The following is a 12,834-nucleotide window of genomic DNA, read 5'->3' as shown; positions in this document are numbered from 1 at the left end:
ACGCGTGTCCCTCGCATACTGGAGGGGACCGAGAACACAAGCGCTCCCTGATCGGTTAGCAAGGATGGAGGCTGTGGGAGGAGCCAGAGGAGGAGCAGCCGTCTGCCACCGCTGCAGTCTGAGACAGAACGGGGAGTACTCTGCTTTTTCCTCTTCCGCGACTGGTCATCGTACACAGCAAGCTTTAGAAAGTGGACGTCCAAGGGTGACACGTTGAACGCAGTGTGTCTTCCCTGTGCTCCCTGGGTAAATTATTTGCCCAGACGTAAACAGTTTATATGGTTAGATTTGTTGAATCTCATGGCGGCTCTCAGTAATTATTTTATTGAGTAACTGTCACTTCAGTAGGCCAAGGCAAGAAAATAATATCTGCTATTCAATTGGCATTTAGAAGAAAGCGTTGAGCAAATCAAAAAATTAATCCATTAAGTGTTTCCCTGAGGGACTTGTCACTTATGAGATAGATTTGACTAGAGGTCAGGAAATTTCGCTTTGCTTAGCAATTTAACTCCACTCTGCTCCACGTAATTTGTATGCATTTTTAAGATTATTATAAAACTGGTTATTAAACGTAAAATTCAGTAAATAGTCTCATGGGTAAAATTTTGTGTATTAAGTTGGACCTAATAGAACCTGTACCTTTATAATTTACAAAAAAACTTTTTTATGTTTGTTTATTTTTTGAAGGAGAGAGACACACAAGCATGAGTGGGGGAGGGGCAGAGAGAGAGGGAGACAGAATCCGAAGCAGGCTCCAGGCTCTGAGCTGTGTCAGAGCCTGACATGGGGCTCGAACTCACTAGCTGAGCTGTGAGATCATGACCTGAGCTGAAGTCGGTCGCTCAGCCAACTGAGCCACCCAGGTGCCCCTTTGCCTTCTGATTTTTAAGCCCCATTTAATTAGGTGACACTTCCTGCTGTAGATTATATTAATTTTAGATAGCATGTTTTATCTCTTTTTGAGAAAACGTTCTGTGGAAATACGAATGAACACACCCAATGACCATTCAGTATCATTTTATTTTTATCTTTCCTTTTCTAGCACCAGTGAGATCTGAAATGGATCTGGTCACCAGTGCTTCTGACTTGGCCCCTACACCCCCAGAGTTTGGGTGCTGCATGGCCCCTGGTCCTGCATTTTTCTTTCCTTTTTTTTTTTTCTGCCTATGGTTTATACTTTTTCTTATATATACTTAATGATTGTTTCCTATGAGGTATAATGTAACCTTTCAAGTTTAAAAAAAAGGCTTATCAATGAGAATTGTGCCCTCATAAACATCCAGGGGTATGCCCCTTTAAAGCATTAATGATTGTGTTTACTGCCACTTCAGAAACCTTCAGTGTTGGTGTTTTCTCATTACCTAATGAAAATGATGAATTTGTGATCTCAGTCAGTGGACCCAGGCTATTCTATGTTGCTGAGAGTAAATTCATACAGGTAATATTCTCAAAATTTACCAATACGGTGATTCCCCCCCCCACCTGTCATGTGACTGGTGCAGACGAGAGCCCATACCATTTGAGTAGGTAGTATTGTGAATCTGCATCTCCAGTGCCAGAATCTCACCCCTCACCCCAACAGACAGGCCCCGTCTTCAACTTAAATGTTTTCCACTGATTGTAGTCTCTTGCTTTCATCTCCCTCTAGCTCTTCTGGTCCAGTGCATTTCTGAGTTGCAGCACGGCTCACGTAGGGACGTGTATCCTCTCTCTGCCTCTCTCCCCTTCCTTGTAACCAGGCGTAGGACACATTCTGCACCACCACCGTGTACTAGATGGAATGCATCCACGCTTTCCCGACTGTACTCCCCTGTTCCGCACACCGCATCCTTATCATTGAATGTATCATATTCTCTTCTGATGTGTGAAATATTTGGAGCAGCATAATAAAAGCCTGCTGATCATAGTTAAGAAGTCACAGAAAAAAATTATGTCAATCTTAAGACATGTTTAGGGCATAATGATTAGGCCTGTTGATACTCAGACCTCTCCGCCGCAGGAAACGCAACCTGTGTAAGTCAAGGGAATGGTGTGGGCAGTAGCGTGAGTAGGAATGAAAGACAAAAAAGATGGCCGTCTGCCTGCTGTCATCTGTGCTGGCCAGGCACAGCCCCTGCAGTTTGGGGCTATGACCTTTTATTTCGTTTCCTTTGTAAAAATTTGGATCTAGAACATTACTCCAAAAAATTTCCGTTAACTAATTTCAAAATGTATTAAAAATACGCTGGTGTAATTTCATAGTAGCTTTCATCAGAATAGACCTTTGGGCTTTGTTGGGTTTTTTTTCCCCAAAATAAAATCTTTATTTTAGTATATTGAGTTTTTTTCTTTTTTAGTTTGTAATTCCCATTGTAGGTTATGTAACGTTCATCACTTAATAACATTTCTGTTTATTTCCGTGTTTTCATGGCTAGCTAGAGGAACTGTGGTTATAGCTCAATATGGAGCCTCCTTTCTGTCCAGACTGTAAAGCCCTGACTTTACTACTACTTTCTGTTGTTACCTTGTTGAAAATTTCAGTCAAAGAAATCATCCAAGTTAAAATACTTACCCAGGAAAAGATTTTAAAAGACAACATGCTCATAAGTGTATATGAAAACTTCTATTAAGTGCTAATCTAATGTATAGCTAGGCTCTTCAGGTTGGCAGAGATCTTCAAACGTGATTCAAAATGTCTTACTTGTAATTAGAGAAGAACTTTACGAAACCCATCATTAATTTCTGGTTCTAGCTAAGTAACAGGCTAAGATAACTTGCAAAATCTTTTGTTACAAGTATCTAAAAATGCTAGATATGAACTATGACACAAAAATGTAATGCACAGCTGAATTCACAAGGAACAAAAGGCAATCCCAGATGCAGGAAGTGGAAAGAGGTTGGAAAATCAAGAGAGTTAGGTGGATAAGCCTTTAAGGGACAGTTATCAGAACTGATAAGGGACATAACTTTTAATCCCTTACTGGGACTGGAGGCCAAGCATTAGGACAAAATAAAGTGAAGTTCTGGAAAAGACACCCTTTGGCACCTCCAGTAAAGGATGAACTGGAAAACAGTTTATATCCACTGGCACAGAGACGAGGCAGGACTGAAACTCCTTGTGCTTTGGGTTTTTCATTTTAAAATGTTGAGACCTCAGGCCTGTACCCCACAATGCACTTGGGGTACAAATTTAAGCCACCTGCCTGGTTGGAGCTCTCCCACACTAAGACATTACCATGAAAGTCAGTCCTTGAATCGTTTTACCCTTGCGGCGCCTAGAGGGTACAGATACAAAGTGCTCTGGAAAGACTTTCACAGCCCAGGACTCGGGGGACCCTCAGAGAAGTGAGCTGCACCAAATAGGCGCTCATGGCAAAAATATGCACATACTGGAGGAAACAGTGCACCAGGCCTCCAGACGAGACGGACCAGAGGAGGAAGTAGAGCTGTACGAATTTGAAAACAGAAGTCTCAAAGATAATATAAAGGAAGTGTTTTAATTAATTAAACTCATAAAAAGAATCTAGACTCTTAGAACAAGTTTTAGGTTCGTTAGTTCATGTAGAAGGATTGTAAAAATTCTAGTGTTGTTAGTACTGTAATTATCTTACTCATTTTTGCTCTTTTAAACCTGTCTTCTCCAGAATGTAAGTGGAATCTAAATATTTCCATGTAGCTCTGCAGCATTTCAGCTGAGCTCCTGAAAATGTTATGGTTGACCGTCTCCGTGCTCTGCCCTTGCAGACGGCCGGCCTGACCTGGACCGTCTGGGTAATCATCTTATTAGGACAGAGCCTTCTACACTAATCTCACATGCCACGGACGCTCTCATGTCTGCCTTTTTAAACTAGTCAGGTTTTTAAAATAACATTAAATGCCAAACCAATCAACACTTAAATAATGTTACAAAATCGGAGAATGCGAGTATGTATTAAAATGTATACCAGTTTTGGGGCGTCTGGGTGGCTTAGTGGGTTGAGTGTCCGACTCACGATTTTGGCTCCGGTAATGATCACAGGGTCGTGGGATTGAGTCCCGCCTCAGGCTCTGCACTGAGCTTGGAAATTGCTTGAGATTCTCTCTCTCTCTTCCTCCTCCTCTCTCCCTCCACCATTCTCCCGCTCGCTCATTCTCTCTCTAAAATAAAAAAAACAAGTATTCCTGTTTTGAAGTAGCCATATGAAGCGTAACCACCTAAGTGTTGATAGCAATATTTGTAGGACTATTGAAGCTTTAAAAACATTAGACAACAAACGTCTGGGTCTTGGAATTGTGCCGTCTGGAGTTTTCTGTAGTGTTTTAAAAATAGGTAGATACAGAACCTTCATCCACCTTGCTCTTCATTAGATATTAGTAAGAACTGTCCTCGGCCACCAGATTTATAGAAAGGATGACACCCACATGATTGAAATCACATTTCAGAAATACAGATGTGTGACTCCACTAAAAAATCAAGACATTGCCCTGTGATTCTGTCCTCTGTCATCTCTCCCCTTCCGTCTCCCTGTATGTTGTAGATACAGTTGCATCAAGAGAAGACAGGCAGTCAGTTCAGTTGTATCACAATAATGAACTATTGGGTTAGTCAGAAGCCAAAATATTAACTTTTCTTCTATTGAGCGGGCATGGACTGAACGCTGTATTTCTGGTGTACCACAAGACAATTCCTTATTTGTATATGTTCCCAAATTATTAACTTTCAAAGTAAACTCGAATTGGCATCTTATAAAAGCAATACACGTACACTTAGTACTTTTACGTGTTTCTTTAATTCTTAAAATTAAAAGTCAGAATTAAAGTGTATAGATACATATGTTTTAAGGAGGAATGGAAAATGTTTTAAGGATAAAAGGAGTTTTTATAACAATTTATAAAATAATCAGCAATTTTTTTTTAACTGATTAAAATGTTTAGACTGTTAAACTAGGAAAAATGGTGAGGGATCCTTTGAAATGAAAGTTTATTCTATGGAACTATTAAGAAAGATGATCAAAGACTTTTATTTAGACGGATGTGGTATTTGTGGTGTTTTGTGGTGTTATTTGTTTGTTGGTTTGTTTTGGCTGAAATCCAGGAGCTTCAGCAGCAGCTGGAGGCCCTCCGTCCGTCGGGGTTTCATACCCTCCCTGACACTTACTTGGTGTCCTCATGTGATGACTGTGGATAGGCAGAGCTCTCTCTCATAGGATTTTGGGAAGGATTAAACAAGATAGCAAATGTAAGATCCTTCCTGTGGTGCCCATTCACGAATACAAGGAAAGGCCTTTGGTTTTTAATAAGGCACGTTGGGTGTACTTTTCTTTGTAATTGAGATTCTATCAACCGATGCCCAATGGTTAGTGGGGATAAAAAGCTTTTTTCCCTGAGGACCTCAGCCAACCAAATAAACTAGAATTGTTACTGTTTGTAGTAAAGGTCACACATGATTACAGAGAATTCCAACCCTACTCAAATATTCAGGGAAACTGAAAAGCTTTTCATTAAAATTTTTCTTAACGTTTATTTATTTTTGAGAGAGAGAGACAGCACAATCAGGGGAGGGGCAGAGAGAGACAGACAGACAGAGAATTCGAAGCTGGCTCCAGGCTCTGAGCTGTCAGCACAGAGCCCAACACAGGGTTCGAACTCATGAACAGTGAGATCATGACCTGAGTGGATGTCGGACGCTTAACCGACTGAGCCACCCAGACACCCCAAAAAGCTTTTCAAACTCAATTTTACTTTAAATTGCTTAAAAGATATTTTTTAAATTTTATTTTAAAGAGATCTTTACAAGTATTTTTTGTTTGGTTTGTGTGTATGTTTTCTTTAATAATGTCTCTCCACTGCAAGTTCACTCTTTGTTGGTATTCTCCAAGGTTCTGTCATGTGCCTGAGGCAATGCCTTCTCTTTACTTCTCGACTTTCTCTCTTAGACCCATGTGATTACCTCCAGTTAATTGTCTTCAACTCCTCCTTCTCTTTGAGTTTCTTAATTTCCAGTTGCTTCCTAGACATCTCTGTGTGGTTCTCCCAGACGTCTCCAACTCTCCACATGTAAACATAGTTCTCTCCCATCTTTCCCTCACCCGTCACCTGCCAGCCAGTCATTGGTGACCTCAGCCATCCGGCCCTCTTTCTCCCTCACCCCTCACTCTCACCAGGGAACCTGGCAGTATTGGCTTTGCCTGCTTATCTGTATAGTGCTTTCCTCCTTCCCTGCTCCCACCGTGACAGCCAGGCCCTTGTCTCTCCCCAGGGCGACTGGACAGAGCCTTCTAACTGGTTCTCCGCCTCCCTGCCTGCCCGTCCTCCAAGCTCTCCAGTACCACTGCTGCAGTGAAAGCCCTCGCGTGTTGAGAAACTTTGAGTGCCCTGTTGTCTGTATAATACAGTTCAACCTCCCTAGAGACAAACTGAATGCTCCTCATCCAGAATTTCTCTCCAACCTCATCTTTTTTATAATTGGAGTCTAGTTGACACAATGTTGCATTAGTTCGAGGTGTGAAACCGTGATTTCACACGTCTGTGTTCTGCGGTATGCGGACCACAGTGTAGCTGCCATCGCTCCCCATACGGCACTGTTACGGTAGCACTGACTGCATTCCTTGCGCTGTGCCTTTTATTCCTTTGACTTCCTCATTCTGTAACTGGAAACCTGTGTCTCCCAGTCCCCGTCAGTTTTTTGCCTGTCCCCACACTTCCCCTTCCCCTGGCAGCCATCAGTTTGTTCCCTGTATTTATGAGTCTGTTTCTTATAGGAGAGTGTTTCTGCTTTTTGTTTGTTTAACTTAAATCCTGTGTCATCTTCTATCAGTGAGCACGTAGGCTGCTTCTTTCCATATCTTGGCTGTTTTAAATAATACTGCAATAAACATAGGGGTGTATGAATCTCTTTTAATTGAATTAATATTTTTGTTTTTCTTTGAGTAAATATCCACTAGTGGAATTATTGGATCATATGGTAGTGCTACTTTTAGTTTTTTGAAGAACCTCCATACGTTTTTGCATGGTGGCTGCGCCAGTTTGCATTCCCACCAGCGGTGCACGGGGTCTACGCCCGTCTTCTGCATCCTGCGCTCCCATCAGCACCTTCCATTCCCACCAGCGGTGCACAGGGTCTACGCCCGTCTTCTGCATCCTGCGCTCCCATCAGCACCTTCCATTCCCACCAGCGTGTGCACGGGGTCTACGCCCGTCTTCTGCATCCTGCGCTCCCATCAGCACCCATCTGCAGCAGTTCTCTGCGTACCGCACGACTGTTCTCATTTCTCTTCCTGCTTTAGCACATGCTTCCCTCTGCCTGCAATGTGGACCCTTCCCTTTCCCTTCCTGCTGAGTGAAACCTTGTTGACCTCCCACCCCCCTACACAATTGAGAGCTAATCTGTTTTTCCTTTGTGCTGCCTGAGTATTTTTATTTTCGGTGTTTTAAATTCTTTGTCTACTTGTTAGGCTTTCCCCACCTGACTCACCTAAAGAACAAGAGACTTATGTCATTTTAGCATTCCTGGTATCTAGCCAGTCCTTGGCATAGGGAGGTATTTAATAAAGACATTTAGGAAATCCATAAAAAAATTGTTCGTGAAACAGGATTTTTAACGTGGAAAGCAGTTTACTTAATGAAGAAATGAGTAGTTCCACCAAATATATATATATTTTTTAATGGCATGCAGGAGAGGGATTAGATTATAACTTTGTGTGACTTTAGATGGTAGAGTTAATGTCAGCAGAGAAGTAGACTTCCGGTTTAGCCATAAAAATGAAGACCATAAGTATTACGAGACTGTAGCGCCATCCTGCCTTTGGTTGGAATCTGTCACTAGATTATCTGAATTGTAGTCCTGGTGTTTTCTGGGTCCAAGTTTCTTTTCTTTTTTTTCTGACGGAGAAACGAAAGTAGCAGAAGCTATCTGGTGGTTTTGAGGACAGTGAAAGAACATCTCGGGGTGCCTTGGCTAACGTCTAATGTTCAGTAGTGCATCATAAATGTGTATGGATTTGAATTAGCCTCCTGTTTCTGGATGTTTCTAGTAAAGCCTTACTCTCACATTGAATGTAAGTAATGTGTGTACATAACCTGGCACCATAAAAAAGATTCAATTACCTTTTTTTCTCTTAAAGATTTATTCATTGTACTGATGACTCTCCAGATCCTTGTATAGAATATGAGGTAAGAATTTATTTTTTTAATCTTGATGAAATTGATAATCCTAGATGAAGATGTACTGAAAATTGCTATTTATTCTTAAGCAAAATGAATAAATTTTTTTGGATCAGTTTTTCTGACAATCTAGAAGCACTGAAGTTTTAAATTTATGAAAATATATACAAATGTATACACATGTGCATACAAAGTGTATATATATATGTATGTATGTATGTATACTATAGAATGTACAGATTTTGTAATAAAACAAATAGCTTTTAACTCACCATCTGGCTTAACCTGGGTCAGCTTTTTAACCTGGTATATGAACAAAAATAGTGATTATCATTTTACTGTTTAGGCCCAGTGGCCCTTTTTATTTTTTTTATGTTGTTCACTCATTTCACACATTACATACAGAAGTAAGAATGGAAGAATAGTGAAAAATGTTATTAGAAATAGCAATAAGAATTCAGACATAGCAAACCCAAATTTGTAACACGTATTTTCCTTGTTTGAGGGTATTTTACCCCCCACCCTCACATCCATCCAACACTAGCTTTTACTAGTGAATCTGGAACATACTTTTCTTTGAAATCCTGACTCCATGTTTCAGCTACATCCCTGATAGGTTCTTGCTTATACATTATCCCTGGTTCTTCTCGCATTTGGCTTGTCAGAATGTAAAACTTCTGAAAACTTTTGATGGCTCCTAATTTGTAGAGGAGGGTAGCCATGCTGCTCCATAGTTACAGACTATCTGCATTTTGAGATTAATGCACCAATTAGAATTAGTCCAGTGGTCTTTTTTTTTTTTAAACAAAGTTCTTCATTGTCTTTTTGCTTCCAGTCACTTTTATGTACACGTGCTTTCAAAACTTGCCCACTGACTCACTGTGCCAAGCGTCAAGTGGGCATTGCTGTGTCTCCTGTGACCACGCCATGGTGTGAAACCGTTAGGTTACTCTTTACCAGGCCACCGACTGGATCTCTTCGTACTTGTAGCTAAACTTCTTATGTACCATTACTTAGGGGTTTTTTGACTTAATAGCACAGTCTGAGCGTTTTCCCAAATCATTAAACATTTTTTATAACATTTCTATGCATATATTATATTCATATCTCTTGTTTCATTGAACAAACATCTATTAAACACCTGCTGTATCCTATTACTTGGTGCTTGAAAACACAAAGTGACAAAGATTGTTTCTCTAGTCTTGCCCTGAGGCATGCTCTTTGTTGAGATGACATCTTCTGTCCCCAAGATTCATTTCTCCAGCAGTTTGCACTTTTATTGCTTTTTTGTGAATACGCAATTGTCATGTTAATGCACAGGGTTTAAAACTCAGTTTTAAAAACTCAGGAAAGTAACATTAGCATAATTAACATGAAATAAGTTGCAGGCAGAATCCCATAAGAATCGTGTATTCCTTCCTGAATACGTACATGTGTTCCGTACTCACATATCCGCAGATTACTTCTGGAAAGATGTGAGACACTGGCAGCACTGATTACCTCTAACGAGGACAGAGGGACTGCACGGTGATGGTGGGGGCTGGGAGCAGAGTCCTCACCTGCTACACTCATGTGTTTTTTTAATCGACTGCAGTGTATGTGCTACCTGTTCCAAACATTTTCGTAAACATTATGCAAGTTCTTCAGAAAACTGACATTTATAGCAATTGCTTATTTCTTTCTTGCTTAAATAAAAATTACTGTAGCTCTTACAAGCTATATGTACCAATATCAGCTTTTTAAAAAAATTTGTATTTTGAGAGAGAATAGGTGGGGAGAGGGAGAGAATCCCAAGCAGGCGCTGTCAACACAGAGCCCGATGTGGGACTGGAACTTGCAAACCGTGAGATCATGACCTGAGCTGAAGTCTGGCGCTTAAGTGACTGAGCCACCCAAGTGCCCCAGTATCAGCTTTTGAGAAAGATAGCAGTGCAATTTTTTTGGTTTGGGATTCTTCATTTAATAATTCGGTTCTTTTTTAAACATGTGGCACATAAAAAGCTGACCAAGAGCTCACAATAATGAAAATTGAAATCAGTGCATTTAAAAATCTTAGACTTATTTTAACAATGTAGGGTTTTTCTTAAGAAAACTAATTTACTATCAAAAATTTAAAAGTATAAGAAAATATGAGGAATTTGCCTCCTGAATATATCCTCAGTATTAGCATTTTGGCATTTAACTTCCCTTTCTTGAGATCTGTGTATATGCGTGTATATATACACTCTCTTCATTAAATACTTTGCACATCATTTTCTTCTTCTTAGTGTGAGCATTTTTTCCAGCTCAGCAGCTATTTTTTTATATCAGGATTTTTAGGGGCTGTTTTTCTTATATATTTGCTGTTTTACTTCGTAACATTCCTCAAGCACCCGCTAGTTACTACATACTTGGCGCTGGGAACATAAAGATGAGTGAGACCCAGTTCCTTGCCCTCAGGGAAGTTGCTAGTGAGGGGGAAGGAGAGATTTGCATCAGATGATCATGGACAAGTGGATCTATCTGGGCTTACTATAGAGTGTTAGGTAGCAGAACCGGGAGCACAGGATATGGGAAGGGAGAATACGGGACGCACTGGAGGAACCCAGGAATGAGGCTCAAGAGTAATTCAGGTTCCATCTCTTAGGTCCCACAGGGCAAAGAGCTGTACGCCAGGTGTGTGCCAGGAAGAGGGAGGCTGGAGACACTGAGCGCTTTATAGAATTACTGCTTCATGAGAACAGGGCTCGTCTTTTTCAAACGTACATTTGTCGACTATACTATTTATAAAATTGTATCAGTTCAAAAGCATATGAGAATTTATACATGTTAAATAGTAACAATAGTAGAACCCATTTATGACCTGGGCCAGTGGTAGAATTGTTTTCCTCTAAAGTAGTGGGAAAATCATGGAGGGTTATAGGGATTTTTAGTGATAAATCGTAATCATTTTATCACCATACTACACAATGGTGCTAAGGGAGGTAACTTGGAAATCATTTCATTTTTTGATACCCTGAGAGGGGTGAAGAACATAGGAATTACAGGGCATCTTTCCACAGTGATGTAGGGTTCAACTTCATCAACCTTGGGTATGTATGTTATGTCAGAGCCCTCACAGGGATGAGGAAGTGACAAAGATGATTTTGTCATAAAGAATTTTAATTGTGTTTCCCCCCTTACTGAATTAATAGATCTGTTGCCTACATCTCATGATAAGAATGGTTTATTGTGCCTTTTTTTTAAATTTGAGCAGCAAATACTTATTAAGTAAACATTACGATTTTATGATAAATGAAAAGATAGACAGGAAGAAGTATTATCACATGGTATTCAGGGGTCTCTCTTCAAAATGCAAGCCTTACAGTTACTTTATTATTTTTTCAATTTTGATTTAAGTTCTAATTAGTTAACATACAGTGTAATACTGGTGTCAGGAGTAGAATTCAGTTTTTTGTCACTTACACACAACACCCAGGGCTCATCGCAATGAGGCTCTCCTTACTGCCCATCTCCCTTCCCCTCCCCGCTTCCCCTCCCTCAGCCCTCAGTTTGTTTTCTGTGGTTGAGTCTGGCATGGTTTACCTCCCCCTCTCTTTTTTCCCCCCTTCCCCTATGTTCATCTGTTTTATTTCTTAAAATCCACACATGAGTGAAATGATGCCTTCTTTTCCCCCTGCTATTTGATAATGGCAATTGTTAAGATATACTGTTGATATAAAATTGTTTGATAGACCAGTAAACATTCCCTTGTTACCTAGTTGTGTTACATTTGTCCTTTGTCTACAGCTTGTTCTTCGAAAATGGTGTGAATTAATTCCTGGGGCTGAGTTCCGATGTTTTGTCAAGGAAAACAAGCTTATTGGTGAGTTTTTTTTACCCATTAAAAAAAGACAAGGTTTTTTTCTTTTAAGCTTATTTATTTTAATTTAAAAAAATTTTTATTTTAAGTAAACTGTATACCACACATGGGGCTTGAACTCATGACCCCAGGGTCAAGAGTCACATGTTCTACCAACTGAGCCAGTTAGGCATCCCTAAAGTTTATTTATTTTTAGTAATCTCTCCATCCAACGTGGGGCTCGAACTCGTGACCCTAAGATCTAGAGTCACGTGCTTCTCTAACTGAGCCAGCCAGGCACCCCAAGAAGACAAGCTTTTGATGGAAGTGAGTTTCTAGTAATTAAGACACGGTAATAATCAGTTTATATTTCTGATGCTACCTCTAATTCATTGGTACTAACCAACCTGGAATTCTATATTGACAGTGATCCTGAGGCTCTATTCAGTTTCCACAGAAAAGAATCGTGTCTGTCTGGGTTCAGGAGATGAAAGTGATGGTCTTGACCACCCCCAGTGTAGGATATGCATCCTATTACCTGCTTCCTCTTTGGGACGTTCCTAAGCATTATTAGTGACACACTGCTTATGTTAAGCATCATAAAAAGCCAAGTTTGGGGATCTTTATTTCTATTATTGGAGCAGTGTTTATTATTCTAGCCAGAGGAAATGTGTGGACAAGTAAGTGTATTACTTAAAAACCACCTATTTTCTTCCTCCTAGATTATTATTTTGTTTGCTGTGATGTATTCAAATTAAATATTGAAGATTATCTCCTTGTTTTGTCTTTGCATGTTTTCCATGAAGTAAAACTTACCTTCAACCAAAAAAGTGTCAAACCAGCACTGTTACTGAATGTGATATTGGTATCTGTTAATTTACTGAAAAGGAACT

The 12,834-nt window shown here is 40.1% G+C and overlaps 1 protein-coding gene across 3 annotated transcripts in view; it reads left to right on the top strand.

The window, feature by feature from the left end:
- The window catches only part of CDC123 (cell division cycle 123), a 57,726-nt gene that overhangs the window by 28,202 nt on the left and 16,690 nt on the right, over positions 1–12,834 (top strand). For all 3 annotated transcript variants that reach the window (XM_029953930.1, XM_029953928.1, XM_029953929.1), the window contains exons 7-8: positions 8,082–8,130; positions 11,890–11,965. In XM_029953930.1, coding sequence (XP_029809790.1) covers positions 8,082–8,130; positions 11,890–11,965 — 125 coding nt within the window. The remainder of the gene's footprint in view (positions 1–8,081; positions 8,131–11,889; positions 11,966–12,834) is intronic.

Source organism: Suricata suricatta, chromosome 10, assembly GCF_006229205.1.
Source record: "Suricata suricatta isolate VVHF042 chromosome 10, meerkat_22Aug2017_6uvM2_HiC, whole genome shotgun sequence".
NCBI classification, from domain to species: domain Eukaryota; kingdom Metazoa; phylum Chordata; class Mammalia; order Carnivora; family Herpestidae; genus Suricata; species Suricata suricatta.
This window is presented reverse-complemented; position numbering and strand designations above follow the sequence as displayed.